Raw genomic sequence first — 16,645 nt, forward strand, 5'->3', positions numbered from 1 at the left:
TTCTTGGGTGTATTGGTCGATGTCCTCCATATTCCTCAGATGACTTATATTTCACATCATTATCCCAATAAAAGCCGTCATGAGACAATAACAAGTGTCTAGGTGCAGTCAAAGCATAGAGTCCTGAGTGTGGCTCTTTTATCTTAAAGATTATCATCATGATTATTATTATTGCATATCTAAAGGACTAGACTGCCCTCTGAACCGGACTTTTCTAATATCCAGTGCACTAATATGTTACACAACCAGTGGTAACAGCAGAACATGGGTGGACATTATGCAACCCTGAGCCCACTGGGGTCTGACTGGTGTAAGTGATGCAGCAGCAGCTTCTCAGAATGTCAAAAATATGGTAAAATGTCAAATGGTAAAAATATAGAAATGCCTATGAGAAAAATGCTACTTAAAAAGGGTTTTAATAGAGGCGTTTAAACCTGATGAAATTGAGTGTGATCGCCGCCTGACCAGCCGTTCTACAGCGCCACCGTGTGGTCACATAGGTCACACAAAAGAAGGCAACACCAAAGTAGCAAATGTTGGGATTTTCCTTGCTTTACTCTAAAATTGAACTGAAACATGTATTACAAGAGCGAGGAAATACGGTTTCTAATCACCGACTCAATAAAAAGTAATAAAAAAGACATATACAAAAATAAATAAAATATGATGCCTCTCTGCAAACATGCTGTCAAATGCAACGTCTGTTAGAGGAAAATCCAAGTAAAAAGGCTCAGTTTTTTAAAGGAACTTCCATAAATATTTCCTGAGAGCTGCATGAGCTGATGCACAACTGACTGCAGTTACTCCTCCTCAGTTTCATCTGGGATCATAACCGAGCTGCCCAGAGGGTCCTGAACTCTAGGAATACTGTCCACAGACTTCCGAATGTCGCTTCGACACTCTTCATCAGCTCGGTGCTTCCTGTTTTTGTTGATGCTCGGAGACCTTTCTACTTTCCCAGAGTAGACAGTAAATTCAAAAGGAAAATGTCAATGTATTAATATGTACAGATCCTTTAGCAAATTGAAGTCATATGTGAGGAGTGGGGTCACAGATTTACCTAATGTGTGCTCCGTGGCATATCCGGTGCCATAATGGAAACCATTCACCCTTTCTGATGTTGTGTTAAAGTTGTCCAACTAGAAAAAAAGCACATTTAATGGCACCTTATTAATCTGATGCAACATGTAGGCGCGTTTTACAACACAAGTAAGTAAGTCGGCCCACTTACCTCTGTGCAGATGCTCTCTGAAAGTTGACTGCTGAGAGGTCCTTTACCATCAAACTTGCAGCTGCTGCAGGAAGGCCAATGCATTTATTACCCTTCTACACAATAATATCTTTCAAATATAACAAGGATTACCGTTACCTTGTACTTTGGGATAATGTCTCACAGTCAACTGTTTTCTCTTGGTTCTGCAAAGGAAGGCAAATCTTCACAAACATGGCAGAATGAACAAGCAAATGACATGAAGACAAACAGAAATCATGTCTCACCTCTATGTCCTTGTTCTTGTTTTTGGCATCATTGGGAAACGCTGCTCCTGCGTCTCTGTTTCTATCCTCTCTGTGGCGCTGCAACTTGACATGGTCGTATGTGCCGATGCCTTGAGAAACTGTCCAGCCAAGAGAAGAAACCCAAAAAGGGAAAAGGTGAGGATCAGTGAGGCAAGGAGGTGAAGGTCAGAGGCTGTGTGGACGGGCTGAGACTCACACAGGTAAACGTGGAAACCCAGCAGATGACCGAGAAGCAGCATGCAGATGAAGCTCAACATGACTGTTATAAAAGCTAAAATAAGGAGACCGGCTGAAGTGGTCTGAACGGGTGCAAGTGGTAAAAACATCAGCCAGGTCCCATTTCGCTGCACACCTACAGAATCAAAGTAGAAAATGATATAAACATCATTCAGAGCATTCAAATGACACATTTTGTTGTATTAGCCAAAGCTGCATTGCGTTTTAGATTCAGTTAGACAAAACAAGGACTCACCGTCAAACTGTGGGGCAGTGCGCAGCCTGTTAGGATCCAGGTAGTGTTGAATGAATATGAACAATGTGACTGCAATGATCACGGCGACACCAAGTGTAGCGGAGGAGAGCGCCACAAAGAAGCACCTGAACGCAACACATATAGTGATATTAGTCCATATAGGATATCACAGTGCATACGGGCATCACACATAGAGTCACAAGCAGACGGAACTAAACTCCTCTTACCAATAGTTCCTGCCACCTACACAGTTGTTCAGCCATTTGCAGTGGTGATCAAAGTCTGCCACACACTTGTTGCAAACTCCACAGTGTTTTACCTTGGGCCCTCTAAATAATAGGAGTTTCAAATAAACACCATTAATATTAAACATCACCTTTTTCATTACAGCGGCCACTTAAATTTGAAAAAAACAGGCCTTTTGCTTTGATACATACACTTTGACGTCACACAGGTAACAGTGTAGGTTTTGAATAACATGGGGCTGCTCCTTCCGGTCGAACCGCGGCATTGGACTGGAATAGTTGTGTTTGGCTCTCACGTTGTCGTCTGCTGGATCTATACTCACTGCAGCGATATGGGTGACTAAGTGTACAGCAAACAATACGCCCGTCAGCTGTACCCAGCACGAGTCAAGGAATAGATTTTCTGTGACGAATCAAGTCGGAACAAACTGTTCTGAAGGCCAAATGAAGCCCAGCCACCTCCGTCACATTTACTGTATAAACTAGAGCTGACATCAGCGGGCATTCAGCTTGTCAAAGATGCCAGTGATACTGTCTATTTGGATTAATTGAGACCAGGGGGGCAGAGACAAAGAGTCAAGTCTGGTTTGACTGGAGCCTATACATACAACCCACACAACCAAATCCTTGTCTTGTTTAGTAATCCAAACAGAGGCTCATGTTTGTGCTATATTCAAATGTCAAAGAGCTATTGCTGCACATGTCTGCTTATAATTCAGCCAGCGCGGTTTCAGCTGTGTGAAGGATACACCATAGGCCACATGGTTCCACGGCAGAGGTATTAGAGGAATATAGATCCCAAAGATGACTACGCCGAAGTAGGCGAACACAATCCAGGCGACTACTTGGAAGGCTTGAGGAGGCCAGGACCAGCCGTTTATCCTGGGAGGCTTGGAGGGCACCAGCTCATTCCTGCTGCTGCCTCGCATGGGGGCGGTGCGCCTCAGCCTCTTACTGAAGCAGCTCATCTGCACAACACAAAGGGAGGAGAGAGACACACAGTGAAGAAAAGCAACTTCTCTCTCCCTCCACCCAGCCGTGCAATATTACATAGTACAACATTGGAGTGTGCAGCAGAGTGTGACCACATTTGCAGGGGAAATGAGTTAGGAAAATGAAGCAGTGGAGGCAGAACTGCTGACAGCTGGTAAACCTGTGGAGGTCAGGTGTCACAAAACCATGGGCGAGCATCGATTCACTACAAAATTAAATGATTTATACATAAAGCAGTGAATTGAATTGATCTCCATGGATTGTTCACTCACATGAGCCCTGCATGTGATTCAACCCACATCTCCTTTATGCTCTTAGTTTGGCTTTGGTGCCGCCACGATTCTACTTAAGAATAACTCATAACTTCGATTCAGATTATTGGAGTAAAATAAGAAAATCGTTTTTTCAATTTGATCTTTTATTTTGTGAGTTAACTCAAACCAAGCCGGTGGTCTAATTTCTATTTCACAACAAACGGCAGACTCAAAAGATCAACAAGTTTGTCCAGCATTTGAATCCATTCAAGTTACTTACTGTCGCTGGTAAAATACGGTACATCGACTGACGCGTCTCAGATATGGACGCAGATTTCCTCCGCTTGATTGCTCATAAGTAGTTTGACAGCCGCGCAGGTGTTTCAATAGGAGACGTTAACAAACGAAGCAGAAAATGGAAAACCGCTCGGAAAACACGCAACACGTTAGAAACCACTGTCCAGAAAACACCGATGGATTGGATACAAGCGTGTGTTGGTCCATGTCACCGAGGGACGGAGACACAAGTTGAAGAACCAACTCAGCGGCTCTCGGCGGCGCTATGGAAACAGCGTTGCTGCGCATGCGCCGCCGGGCTCCACAAAACAGCTTTGTGTTCCTGAATAAAAATGCGCATTCAGCATCACGAAAGACGTCAAACTAGTTATGTAATGTACTCGAGATTATAAGATACATAAAGGAAATGTGACGTTACCAAAGACACATTAGAGGTTCATTGTAACTGTAATTGTTCAGCTCCATATATTCGTTAATTGCACTTCTTTGTCTCCTCAGAAACGGTACAAAACCAGCAACGGACAAATAAGCTTAATTTAAAGCTTAATAGGTTATATGTGATGAAAACAACATATAACGTACAAAGGTGGGGAGTGTTTTGCAATTTCAATTTTACATTTCCTCTCCTGCTTTTCCTCACGCCTGTAAACAACATCCATGGACAGATGTTGATCAAGTGTGAAGGCAATGCGAATTGACTTGACAACCTTTCAAGTTCAGCCTGTGGAAGAAGTTTCCAGTTAGTTCATGCGTTCATTTAGTCTAGATGAGTCATTTTCTTTGTTGTGACTTCAGGGGATCAAAACCTGTATAACCATTCACCTGCAGGACCACTCAAGTAAGCAAACACTCCTTAATTAATACTGAAACTATACAACTAATCCATTTAGATGTGTGTTCTCTCTCTCTCTCTGCCATATCTGATGGTGCTAATGTAAGTTGAAAGCCTATCGATTGCTTATTGAACCACAAACTTTTATAAAACACAGGTGCAAGCATTTATTTTTCACGTTTGCACGTCATACAAAATCATAAAATCAAAGTACAAACAGTCTGTACAATCACAATCAGTCTCCAGCACATGTCAGAGGCTCCTCGTGCCCCCACAGTGTTTAAAATGCAGGTCCCACTGCTGTTCACACCAGGATAACAAATTGGCAGTGTGTGTGTGGTCAGCTGTTGCCTGTGGCCTCGGGCTCTGGTGACTGTAGGAACTCGTAGGGATCGTGAACCATTTCAGTTTGGTCACCGCCGCCCAGGTGAGATGGACTCCCTGTGGAGGAGAGAAGACATAGATGTGACCACATAACACAACAAGTCAGGGTTAATTAGGCGTATGTATGACTGGAACAACGCAGATTGGAGCAAAATCACTGATAAACGTGCAGTACGGGACCTCATCCCACATACCGAGGTGGTGCTGGTCCCTCTCAGAGGCGTTGGAGAGCGAGGAAAGGTTGGACGAGGGCCTGGAGCCGACCCTCTCCACCTGGGCCTCCTGGAACTCCTGCAGGAGTTTGTCTGCCTCGTCAAAGGGCTGTTGACCTTCCTCGTGCCCTGGTTCCTTCTTCACCGTTTTATCTGATGAAGACGAAGCAGTGAGGTGAAGCGAATGTGAACACAGATTAATGCATGAACGCTCACGGTTTGAGCAAAATACATGGTGCAGAGTTGTAGTTCACCTAATGAATTGAGCATAGACAGCTCCAAGGACATGTCAGGATAGCTCTTCATCGACATGAAGTCCAGCACTGAACCACCCTCACCCAGGCCAGTTCCATCTGGCATCTGAAATTGATCGGATAATGAATGAATATGGACTCGGCTGTGTTATTTACCGCAATGACTTCAATGCAGCGCCGCTTCCAAGCAGCTGTTACATACCTGCAGGTCACAAATGTTGGTCTTGGTTTCATCCGGTTTCGGCATCATGTTTCTCTTCTGAAATGCACGATAAGCATCATCCACACATACACAATATGATAGGCAATATGTGTCAATCATGTCATTAGAGTAAGAGTTAAAATAAGTATAAATCCTATACCTGTCGGATCTGATTGACAGATTTGGTGTGATCGCCTGCGGTCATCTTATCCAGAAGCCCATCAACCCAGCACTTTGTGACGCTTCCACAGCCCTTGACAAACTCCTGTATACTTGGGGGGAGAACAAAAGCAAATGGCAAGAGTGAGACTAGAACGTTTACATTCGCAAAACTATTAAGAGCTCAAACCATTTAATCCGCGACAGGAAAGTTCTCTACCTGAGGGCGCATTGCACCCCTGTGTCGTCTCCATAGGCCGAGTACAGCATGTCCATCTCATCGGGCAGCAGGTCTGGAAAGATGGAGTTCTTCTGAAGGCTCTGAATGTTGTAGGCGCTGCTCAGGAACGTCACTGCACGGAGCAACAACAAGGGAACATCCATTACAAGCTCTCAACAATTACTTCCGCCTGATGTTGTGTGTTTGTGTTTGTGTGTGGATCTGGGACGATTAAGAACCCTAAATCATTTCCTGTAAAGTCCATTTTTCCTGACATACCCTTGTGTCTTCTGTCATCTTTGAAACCCAAGGTTGTCAATCCGGGCAGAAGTTTATTTGACAGCGAACTCAGGTCAACTTTATGGGTCTCTTCTTCTGCAAAAAACAGTAGGAATATCAGAACAGGATATCAGATCGACTACAGTTACTCCGGTGAGACACAAGAACATTTGAATACACAAAGAGTTTTAGACACCTCACCTTCTGCGTCAGGGTCAAGCTGATTTACGACAGTGTACAGCAAAGAACTGTCCGTCTCTTTGCGCAAGTAGCCCATCTAAATCAAACAAGGGACAGAGATAACAAACTGTCACTGCAAGTGACACTGAAAAGTAGCAAAACCCACAGAATCAATTGTTCCACCAGGTGAAGTGATATACGTTTAGGTGGAAATGACCTCGACTTGATAATAATGCGGCTAAAGTCAAAGGGAAACCTTAGAGTTGGGCATGTATCGGTTGATGCGATCGCGCGATTCATCCGCCGCATGTTCGACCAGAGCCAGAACATGTTCCTCTGCTGTGCTGTCTGTCAGGCTGCAGGCGTTTCCCTCTGGCTCATACAGGTAACTGCCATCAGAAACAGCAATGTTACCACAGAAAGCACTACACCATCCTTTAAGTACATATTTAAAAAAAGAAAACACGTATAATGTTGCAAATGTTTGAAATACCTAATGACTTCCTTCATGTCTTTGACTGGTTGTTTTCTGGACTTCTTGGCCGATTCCACGGGGATAGGGATAATTTCGGGAGGGGGTAAATCAGCTGTGAGGTCTTCATCTCCCAAAATGGCTGCCTGCTGGGAGAAATCCATATCCTGCATGAAAGACATGCTGCGCTTCAGAGCCAACAGCCGCTCCTGCAGAACAGAGCGGAGAGGGAGGAGGAACAAAAGAGTTGAACTCCATCTGCATAATGGGCCGTTATCTTACAAGGGATAAGAGAGGCGGAGTATAAAGTTGAATACAACGTAACGATTTTGTATCGCGAGGGGAAATAACATCGTAAAATATAATGATATTGATCAATCATGGATAGATAAACAATGCAGTCAAATGAGAATAATAAGACTTGAGGCCTTTTGGAGAGTGATGTTTACATTAACAACCTTGTGTATTCAAATTCAGCCTGATGAGATCCAGCTTTCGTTCTGTGTTCAATGGGGATGAGAGGATGTCACAGTAACCTTGCACATGTTCCATTATTCACCATTGACAGAGCAGCTCAAGGATTTTGAGTCTAGTTGACGTCATCGCAGCTGCAACATGCGATACATTCTGCTCATCCATTCAAACAGTTCCTTGCAAATGCACAGGATATGACAGTGACAGCAAACGCATCATTACATCCCAATCTGCCCTTCCTACCTTGCTCATCATCTTGAATCCCGTATGGAGCAGCTTCTTGGCAGCCTTGTAGTAAACAGTCTCTGGCCGGTTGTACACCATTGCATTATCACACATTAGTTTAAAGTCAGCCTAGAAGGAAAGAAGGATCCAAACAGACATGAGATCTGGTTTACACACACTGCTTTCATCACACTCTCACATAAATCATCATCATACAAAATGTGCGGAAAAAAGAATCCTCACCTTGAATTCTGTAACCGTGTTGTACTCGTTGTCTCTAATCTTGTCTTTCATGGTGCTGAAGTCCATGGGATGTTTGATGATCATGGAGTAACCGGGAGCGATGGCATCCGTCACTGGGAACGAGAAGAACCCATGGGGGTCTTTCCTGCGAAGACGAGCAGCGCAACAGCGATGTGATACAACGATTCAGAGCAACACCAGCGTCCAATCACAAAGTATACAGCCGTTACATCGTATCCAAGTCAAGGCTCCTCACCTCTGCAACTGGCGCAAGAAGTGCTCCAGTAGTTGCTGACGAGGAGTGCACTCGTTATCTGCGTTGGACAGACGTAAAAGCCACAAAGGTTATTACCGCACTGACTTCTGCACATGTTGACAGAAAACAAAACGTGTGATTGTATGAAGGATCTGATCCTGTGACAGCAGACAGGCCTTCTTGCCTTGCTGTGTCCTGCACGCACGGACCGGCCTGTCACCTTGATGCTCGATTTCCACCTGTACATCCGGGTGAAACTCCTCCACTTCGGGCTCTATCTCAAACCTCTCCTTCTTCTTCTTCTTCTCTTCCGGCTGCGGGGATACAGTCAGTAATGTGAGTGGTCTTATTGAGATGGTCGTCATTCATTTTGTTTTTTTTCTGGCGGAAGTAAAGTTTGCTCACCTCGACTGCGATGCATATGCTTTTTGGCAAAGTGAAAGGCTCGACCGCTACTCCACCGCCGCTGGAAGCAGTCGCAGCTGCTGCCTCTGATTCATTCTGCTCTCGCTCTCTCTTCTTTCTCTTTTCTTCCTGTCAGATGAAACAACAATCCACATTTATACCACAGGACCTGGACTTTACAATAATCCAACGAGGAACCAATCACCTTTGAACTAACCTTCCTCCGTCTTCTCTCGTCATCATCCACATATTTATCTTTATCCTTCTCAGACTTTTTCTTCTTCTTCTTCTTTTTCTCTTTGTGGCGTTCTCGCTCGTGGTCCGATCTGTCATCGTAGTAGCTGGAGTCATGACCCGAACCCGAGAGTTCCGTCACCTCGCTTCCCCCAACTTTGAGCACAAGCTTCAGGGGCTTTTCCAGAGCCTTGTCCTCATAGTCTGCAACCACACCAAGTAAACAAGTCAGCATAGGAAATAATCTATGGAGACATTTCTGCCCTCACTGACGGAAATCTGGGGGCATTTAAACGCAGCAGGGACACTTACACACACTTACAGTTACAAAAATGTAACTGATCTGACATATACAGACATATAGAGTCAACATAAATTGAGTTAATTTATTAGATAACAATTTCTATATTACAGTCAATAATACAGGTGGTCGTTTTGTTCCCTTAATCGAGTTTCAGGGGAAAACAATAACGTCAACATAGATAATAAATCACAACAATGTAATGAAGCTGGGTAGTGAAACATAAACATATAGCATCTAACGGGAACCTGGTTAAGTAAATAAAACTGGCTTTATTTGTCTATTTAATTTTTAAAATCACGATATTTCAACGGAACACAGCAGTCGATTAGATCAAATATCGCGGATTGTAACTGAGCAGGCGTTTGATTAAATTTCACAATAAAGGGCAGGTCTAAGGCATTAGCACCGCCTAGCTAAGCTAACGCGAATCATATTGGAACAAAAGCTCGTTTGGAAACAACCCAATTGTCGCGATGCATCCACGTACCATCAACCGTCCTCCATTCCGGTTTGTGCTTCTTATGTTTCTTTCCCATTGCTTCCTATTTCGATACAAAACGGTTTGTGTTTATTCGGGGATCTGGGTACTCGTTAGCGCTACGCTTATTGAGCTAGGCTGGGAGGAAGCTAACAAGCGGAAGTGATACTGCGTCAATACACTGTTTTTCCGGTTTACCTGAACTACGCGCTGAATTTGAACCGAGTTCGGCCACACTGACAGCTCGCCGTAAGGTAATTTATGTAATATATCCACATGTTAGTCCATGTGAGTAATCATTTGATGGCATAACTGTTAAAAATACACGTTTACGCGTGTACTTAACGGTTTACGGTCGTCATACTAGCTGACTTGGCCAAACTCGCTAACTGAACGCTAGTTAGTTAGCTACATGCTAGCGGCTCTGTACAGAATGTTCGTGTTGTGATTTTTATATGTTTGTGCAGGAATGGAGGGCGACAAGATGCAGTTTGAAAAACAGAAGCAGGCCATCCACGTGGAGGTCCTTGTTAAAGCTGACAGGTCGGCGAACCAGGTTTTAAGAGCTTTACACGGAAATGACCGAAAACAAACGAACCGCACAAGTTTAAGATAAAAGAGTGAAGTACAAATGTGGAAGAAGGTTTGGAATATAATGTGATTCAGACTCACTTTACTTAAGTGTTAAAGTGACCAAGAGAGCAACATAAAGAGCTACGGCTTAATTGGACGTTGGGAAAATAAAAAAGTGTATTTAAACACTTCTTAAACACATCTAAATGCCTAAAAGACTAGTTTGATCTCTGAGTCTCTGATATTGATTGAAGTACAAGTGTGTTAACATGTTGCTCCAATTCTATCTAAAGTAACTACTAGGGTTGTTTTTTTTTTTACTGCGGTAGGTAATCTAACTCTATAACTGTCAAATTAGCAAGGAAATCATCATTTTAACAATTTTTTAATTCCCTGCATGCATGTTTGAATGAGTTTCCCCTCTTGTTGATCTTTCAGCACAGCTAAGCAGACTGACGTGAGGACGCACGTTGTGGCTCTGCTGAATCGTCACAGCATGGTGTTTAGGAACTACAAATGGACGGAATTTGATGAAGAGTTCCTTCGTAAACACGTGGAATATGTGGCTGTAGTTGATATAGAGGAAATGTTAAAACAGGTGAGTTATTACGTTTGGAAGTACGTGTTCTCCTGGTCATAATTGTGTTCTTGAAGTAATAAGATCCTCAAACACAAAGCAAAGTGTTTCGTGCATTTAACACTTAAGAATAGAAAACAAATATTAGATGAATGAAACTTTCTGTCCCAGATTTATGTATTTTTAATGTTCCTTCTCATGGGCCTTCATGTCTTCTGCATGCAGCCCGTTGATTTGAAGAGCTGCTGCGTGTCGGTGCACATCTTCACTCTGAACGACGACGGGCCGAGCACGCTCAGTCTGGAGCAGGACGAGGAGCTCTCGGCAGCCAATCACTGGCTGCTACCAGCAGGTGAGAAGAGGACACCAAAGCATTGTGGGAAAATCCAACTCTCTTCATTTTAAGCATTCCTGATTTCAAAAGTACAAAAATGTGATGGGAAGAAAAGGTTTGATGGTGTTACATGACGTCTTCAACAATTAATATTTTTATCTTGATCATCTGCTACTTCAAAGAACAAAGTTTGCCTCCAACATAACATGACCTGTCTCTCTTACAGCTGAATTTAATGGCATTTGGGAGAGTCTGGTATATGAGAATGGAATCAAAACCCAGGTAAAAGTATATCCATGTCTACTGCACTTCAAAGTAAAATAGTGAGATACTTCTGCTTCACTTTGTTTGTCTTTCCCTTCAGCTCTTGGATTACGTCACAACAACAATTTATTTCTCGGACAAAAATGTCGACAGCAACCTGATTTCATGGAACCGCGTTGTGCTGCTTCATGGTAACCTAACCGTGTTGATGCTGTTGTTGCCAGGATGTGTCAGAGAGGAGGACGGTTGTTTAATAGCAGCTAATGATTGTGATTTGATTCTTTGTGTCCACATCCAGGACCCCCAGGCACGGGGAAGACGTCCCTCTGCAAAGCTCTTGCCCAGAAACTGTCAATCAGACTGTCGAGTCGGTAAGATCCCTCATTTAGGAGAACCTCCCGCAACCTCCACCTGCTCCTTTCACCCCACCACATGCTCCTCTCCCTGCAGGTATTCCTACGGACAATTTGTAGAAATCAACAGCCACAGCTTGTTCTCCAAGTGGTTCTCTGAGGTACACCTGGGCCGTGTGTGTGTGTGTGTGTGTGTGTGTGTGTGTGTGTGTGTGTGTGTGTGTGTGTGTGTGTGTGTGTGTGTGTGTGTGTGTGTGTGTGTGTGTGTGTGTGTGTGTGTGTGTGTGTGTGTGTGTGTGTGTGTGTGTGTGTGTGTGTGTGTGTGTGTGTGTGTGTGTGCCTGTGCCTGTGCCTGTTGAAGCTGGTTTTCTCACGGCGCCTTTTTGTTCACAGAGCGGCAAGCTGGTCACAAAGATGTTCCAGAAGATCCAGCAACTTATAGATGACAAGGACGCTCTGGTGTTTGTTCTGATCGACGAGGTAACAGCCTGATTGTTTTATTGATCTCTCTGTCTGCTGTTATCAAAGCCAGGCTGTGATGGAGTCTGCGTTTGTGGCACATAGGTGGAGAGTCTGACAGCTGCGAGGAACGCCTGCCAGGCGGGAACGGAACCCTCAGACGCCATCCGAGTGGTCAACTCTGTCCTCACCCAGCTCGACCAGATCAAAAGGTTTACAACACACCTCTCTCTGTGATCATCAGCATATACTCTCAAACTTCTTCTTTCACTTCCTAGAAACCAACTTTCACTTTGCTTTCTCTCCTCAATTGTTTGTAAAAGTGTTATTTTTGGACTTGTACTTCAGACACTCCAACGTCGTCATCCTAACTACCTCCAACGTGACAGAGAAGATCGACCTGGCGTTTGTGGACCGAGCCGACATCAAGCAGTACATCGGGCCGCCGTCTGAGAGAGGCATCTACAACATCTACCTCTCCTGCCTGGAGGAGCTGATGAAGGTCAGGGAACAATCCATCAACACCGTCACGCATGACCTCAAAACATCTCCGTCTCATTATGACAAATAAATCTCAACATTAGCTGTATTGTTTTTGTGAACTTTGGTAAATATACACGTGTGAACCCTTTTTTCCGCCGTCTGACGTCTCCAGTGTCAGATCATCTACCCCCGCCAGCAGCTGTTCACGCTGTTCGAGCTCGAGACGATGGGCTTCGCCACGAGTGAGGTGTCCGAACACAGTCTGACCCTCATGAACATTGCTCTGTGAGTGCCGGCTCCCATAATGCAACGCGGCCGGCGGCATGTACAGTCTCATCTTAACGTTTAAAAAAAAAGAAAGCGCAACCGGGATTTTAACTCATTTGAATCATTTCCAGAAAAAGCAAAGGTTTGAGTGGCCGAGCGCTGAGGAAGTTACCGTTTCTCACCCACGCACTGTTTATAAAGGTCAGTGTCTGATTACTTTCCTCACCTCATGGAAACAAATCCTTACTTTATTATTCAATCAACTAGTGTTAGTATTATTATTAAAGTCTTCATTTGCCCGCAGACACCATCGGTGAGCCTGGAGATGTTTCTGGACGGGATGGACAGAGCGGTGGACAAACAGAAGGAGGAGAAGGAGAACCTGGTGAATGGAGTCTGAGCTCATCGCAGGCTGACGGTGGTGTTGTGGTGGTTGTTGTTGTTGTTTGGTCACATCCAACATCTGGTTTGCACTTCTGGAACGTCACATCTCTTTCCCCTCTTTTCGTAAAGCCTTGTGGATGAATTTGGGACTTTGCAGCAGCGACTGAAGTTTTTTCTAACACATCTAACTCTTTCATGTCACAACTGTGCTTCAGGTTCTGTTTTTTTGTTTTTTTCGGTGCTACAATCACTCTGGTTGAAGATGAGGCACACAATGCTTGAATTCTGTTAAGCGCTATTAACTGTTTACTCTGTTCAAAGTGTTTTTTTTTATATTTGATGATTTGTAACACGCAGCTTTGTAAGTGCTTCTTCTCTCATGATATCCAGGTGAAAGGGATCGGTCAGGTGTTTGGATGTAAGGTGGCGTGTTCTGCTTTAGTAGTGAAGTCAGTGTGTGGATCAGACAGTCGGAAGCTTGTCAGACAGAAAGGAAACAGCTTCCGTGACGTGACGAAGGGAAAGTCAGAATTATGAATAGCAGAAATAACTGTCGACGGTAAAACCTTTTTGAGCGACATGATGCTTTAAATGTTCACAGCTCTCCTTCGCTTTTGGTTCGTCTGAGTAGCTGTTCGCTTTGTCGCCGACCTCAGGATCTGAAGTCTGAACTCATGTCCACCTTAAACCAAAGAATCTGATTGTATCCCTTGTGTAAATGCGTCAGTGCTGTTCATGTGTTAGATTAATTGTTTTAAAAAGTGCCATTCCTTCAAAAAAAACAATGTAATTTCTCATTGTCAGCACTGTATTTATGCTAACAGTTCCACTTTAACTTTTGTTTTTTGTTTTTTTTTGTTAACTTCTCTTCTTTATTGTGTATATAACATTGGAATAAACTATATTCTTTATCTTTGTGAGTCATGGAAAAGTTTTTTGTAAAGTCCCTCAGGCCACCACTGGGTGGCGCACAGATGCAGTCAGACACGTCCACACGTAGAGACAGTTCGATTTCATTGTTTACTGTATGTAGGGATAAACATGAGCACAGCAGATAGAATATTTATGATGTGATTAAACATCTTCACCTGGGTGTGATGCAGCAGCAACATGGAATCATTTGGATGATGCCTTTAGATGCTAAATCTGTGTTTGGGCTTCTGAAGAAACAAGCTGATCCATGTTGGAAAAGCTCAGATAACTTGCTGCATCATGAGATCTTCAGAGAGTCAACATGGTCTGTGATTGGTGTGTGTGTGTCTGTTAAAAAACCACACAAGCCTGCAGTTGTAGGAGGATGCAGTTTTTATGAACTATGCAGAGTTTACATGGTGGATCAGTGGGTCCATTGTTCTTATAAGCATGTTTTGCATTCTGCGAATGCTCTGCTGCTTTGCATGTCAGCTGCAGGGTTCAGACAATGTGCCCTTTGTTTGTTGTTGGCCAACAGCTTTTTCCCTGCACTTCAAAGGTGGATGCTGCAGGCAGTTCCTGAATGTTAAAAGGAAAGCAACAATTTGATTCAGGTGCTTGAATCAGGTCAGTGTCGCCTGTCACATGACCCCAAACTAGAAGCTACCTTTGTGATGTTTGCCACCTTGTTCTCTTTCTAGACTGTATTGTTACAGAATAATATAAGTATTAATGCATTAACAAATAAAGTATTCACAAGTAAGTGAAGTTACAAAGTCCTGGGTTTTACAGGAAAGTCGGTAGACTTCCGCTTCCCATGAAGCCTTTATTTAGCTTGGGAAAAATGATTCTGTGTTTGTGCGAGTTATCCCTTTAATCCCAGCTCATACTACCATAATTTGTCAAGATTCTATATGAGATGAATCACATGAGGAAGCGCTGCTTTTGTCTAATCTGATCAATGATTACAATGTGGAGAGGAGCGATGAGAGAAAAGAAGTGCTTTAAGAACAGCTATGGTAAATAAAACCATAATTGCTGTCTGGAGGCCTTTTTCTCCTGACTGTACTCAGTCCAAAAACCAGGCAGCTGTTAAAAGGCAATCAAGACGGAGGAGGAAGAAAAGTCAAAAGCCTTATTGTTACAAGCTTTTATCACTTTTTCAAGCAGTTTGAACGTGTCAGAAAACTCTAAACATAACAAACGCTCTGAAGTTTATCCTCTCAACCGTTGTTCAGGTACATGGCTGAGAGCAATGGAATATCACAGCATGTGCCAGTGGTGATTCACAAAGGGACGGAATTAACTTACACACATTCTTATAGGCATGTTAACGGGCAACTGCTGCACACAAAACCCTGGAAACTATCAGTCAGTTTATGTCAGAGTTTAAAACTTTGTGATAAAGCACTGACTGACTGAGAATAACCATTATAATGATCCATGTCTGTATGCGGAGCTAATGACAACCTGAGACGCGCCAGAGCTGCCATTTCCTCCTCTATCCTTCATCTACGTGGCGGCTCTTGATAACATGCTGGGATTTCTACCCATGTGTAAGTTGTCATTAAAGGAAAATGACTGTTCTCTCTCTCTCTCTCTGTGTTGCAAGTTAAAACCAACCAGACACTGAAGTTGTTTCTGCTTGATTGAGGTTTTGTGTCCTGAGTTTTGAGATGAGTGGGAGAGAGAGAGAGAGAGGACGCATGGGAGGGAGAGATACTGTACACCTCAGAGAGAGAAAGACGCCTGGGAGGCAGGCTGCGGGAAGAAACAGTGATAATTGGGCACAGTGAGTAGGATCAAAGACGGCTGCCATCAATGAGCTATGCAAATGTCTGCTCATCCTGGCAGCTACAGACTGATCTGAGACTATAGACTGGAGAGTCACACTCTGTCAGGCTGCGGGGAGTCAAATGGCAGGAAATATGACAGGAAAAAGCTTCATAACTGCACCTCACATTCATCAAAGGTAGGACTACATCTGGAGCTGGAGCTGGAACAGGAGATACGACACAGTAACGCCCTCGCTGAAAATCCTGTTAGTGTCTTGCTTGTGTGTGTGTGTCCGTGTAGATCTGCTCTGTCTGGGTAATGAAAGATAAAGATTATGGTTGCAGCAGTAATCGACGATAACGCGGCGGCGAGATCAAAGTCACCATCTCTTCTCCCTCTGAATATTTTCGGATTCAAGAATGTAAATATTTACAGAACACAGGTGCTTCACATCACATCCACGTTGGCATGCCGTACATAAGGTTGCCTAGCACATGAATATTCATAACACTGGCAAGGGTTCCACGGCCAGGCCCCTGATTTTAACACCCTGCCAACAGAAACAAACTGTAAAACTGCTAAAGACTGAAAAGAGCTTTTGATGTCTTCTGGGTTGGAGGACGGTATGTTCTTTCTGGTTTTCTCTCACGAACAATGGTAAAGGTTTATGT

At 43.7% G+C, this 16,645-nt stretch overlaps 3 protein-coding genes across 8 annotated transcripts; 1 reads left to right on the plus strand and 2 right to left on the minus strand.

The window, feature by feature from the left end:
* Positions 1 to 564: 564 nt before the first annotated feature.
* On the minus strand, positions 565 to 4,039 carry zdhhc11 (zDHHC palmitoyltransferase 11). Of its 2 annotated transcripts, none has more exons than XM_076153877.1 (11): positions 3,763 to 4,039; positions 2,985 to 3,203; positions 2,428 to 2,606; positions 2,218 to 2,319; positions 1,991 to 2,115; positions 1,715 to 1,870; positions 1,498 to 1,616; positions 1,370 to 1,416; positions 1,232 to 1,292; positions 1,061 to 1,139; positions 565 to 949 (listed from the first exon to the last, which is right to left on the minus strand). In XM_076153877.1, the coding sequence occupies exons 1-11, from the start codon at positions 3,784 to 3,786 to the stop codon at positions 801 to 803; spliced, it is 1,260 nt and encodes a 419-aa protein (XP_076009992.1). In that variant the 5' UTR covers positions 3,787 to 4,039; the 3' UTR covers positions 565 to 800. The 2 variants fall into 2 exon arrangements, with proteins under 2 accessions (XP_076009992.1, XP_076009991.1); XM_076153876.1 differs by having other exon boundaries at positions 1,232 to 1,295.
* Positions 4,040 to 4,749: 710 nt separating this feature from the next.
* brd9 (bromodomain containing 9) lies at positions 4,750 to 9,746 on the minus strand. 4 transcript variants are annotated; one of them, XM_076153914.1, is made up of 17 exons: positions 9,602 to 9,746; positions 8,794 to 9,014; positions 8,577 to 8,705; positions 8,356 to 8,485; positions 8,172 to 8,229; positions 7,916 to 8,060; positions 7,691 to 7,801; positions 6,995 to 7,119; positions 6,758 to 6,890; positions 6,523 to 6,598; positions 6,322 to 6,417; positions 6,043 to 6,175; positions 5,824 to 5,935; positions 5,664 to 5,720; positions 5,462 to 5,567; positions 5,190 to 5,360; positions 4,750 to 5,052 (listed from the first exon to the last, which is right to left on the minus strand). In XM_076153914.1, the coding sequence occupies exons 1-17, from the start codon at positions 9,648 to 9,650 to the stop codon at positions 4,952 to 4,954; spliced, it is 1,953 nt and encodes a 650-aa protein (XP_076010029.1). In that variant the 5' UTR covers positions 9,651 to 9,746; the 3' UTR covers positions 4,750 to 4,951. The 4 variants fall into 4 exon arrangements, with proteins under 4 accessions (XP_076010029.1, XP_076010028.1, XP_076010027.1 ...); XM_076153913.1 differs by having other exon boundaries at positions 6,995 to 7,122; XM_076153912.1 differs by having other exon boundaries at positions 4,751 to 5,052; positions 6,995 to 7,182; positions 8,392 to 8,485.
* Positions 9,747 to 9,787: 41 nt separating this feature from the next.
* trip13 (thyroid hormone receptor interactor 13) lies at positions 9,788 to 14,197 on the plus strand. Of its 2 annotated transcripts, none has more exons than XM_076153823.1 (14): positions 9,788 to 9,841; positions 10,060 to 10,135; positions 10,604 to 10,763; positions 10,968 to 11,094; positions 11,303 to 11,358; positions 11,441 to 11,531; positions 11,639 to 11,711; positions 11,791 to 11,854; positions 12,087 to 12,173; positions 12,258 to 12,364; positions 12,501 to 12,654; positions 12,808 to 12,920; positions 13,034 to 13,103; positions 13,207 to 14,197. In XM_076153823.1, the coding sequence occupies exons 2-14, from the start codon at positions 10,062 to 10,064 to the stop codon at positions 13,300 to 13,302; spliced, it is 1,272 nt and encodes a 423-aa protein (XP_076009938.1). In that variant the 5' UTR covers positions 9,788 to 9,841; positions 10,060 to 10,061; the 3' UTR covers positions 13,303 to 14,197. The 2 variants fall into 2 exon arrangements, with proteins under 2 accessions (XP_076009938.1, XP_076009939.1); XM_076153824.1 differs by having other exon boundaries at positions 9,789 to 9,846.
* Positions 14,198 to 16,645: the final 2,448 nt, after the last annotated feature.

Source organism: Genypterus blacodes, unplaced genomic scaffold (genome assembly GCF_046128005.1).
Source record: "Genypterus blacodes isolate CSIRO-AG114 ecotype Tasmania unplaced genomic scaffold, CSIRO-AGI_Gbla_v1 ptg000059l_1, whole genome shotgun sequence".
Lineage (NCBI taxonomy): Eukaryota > Metazoa > Chordata > Actinopteri > Ophidiiformes > Ophidiidae > Genypterus > Genypterus blacodes.

Coding starts and splice junctions, on each gene's coding strand:
- zdhhc11 (XM_076153876.1), bottom strand. CDS start 3,786: ATGTACCGTATTTTACCAGCGACA. Junction 2,320..2,427: donor TACCTGTGTGACGTCAAAGT/GTATGTATCAAA, acceptor CCTATTATTTAG/AGGGCCCAAGGTAAAACACT. Junction 1,296..1,369: donor ACATTATCCCAAAGTACAAG/GTAACGGTAATC, acceptor GCCTTCCTGCAG/CAGCTGCAAGTTTGATGGTA.
- brd9 (XM_076153911.1), bottom strand. CDS start 9,650: ATGGGAAAGAAACATAAGAAGCACAAACCGGAATGGAGGACGGTTGAT. Junction 8,486..8,576: donor GCATATGCATCGCAGTCGAG/GTGAGCAAACTT, acceptor GTATCCCCGCAG/CCGGAAGAGAAGAAGAAGAA. Junction 5,361..5,461: donor GTCTATGCTCAATTCATTAG/GTGAACTACAAC, acceptor CGTCTTCATCAG/ATAAAACGGTGAAGAAGGAA.
- trip13 (XM_076153823.1), top strand. CDS start 10,062: ATGGAGGGCGACAAGATGCAGTTTGAAAAACAGAAGCAGGCCATCCAC. Junction 10,764..10,967: donor TAGAGGAAATGTTAAAACAG/GTGAGTTATTAC, acceptor TTCTGCATGCAG/CCCGTTGATTTGAAGAGCTG. Junction 11,855..12,086: donor TCTCCAAGTGGTTCTCTGAG/GTACACCTGGGC, acceptor TTTTGTTCACAG/AGCGGCAAGCTGGTCACAAA.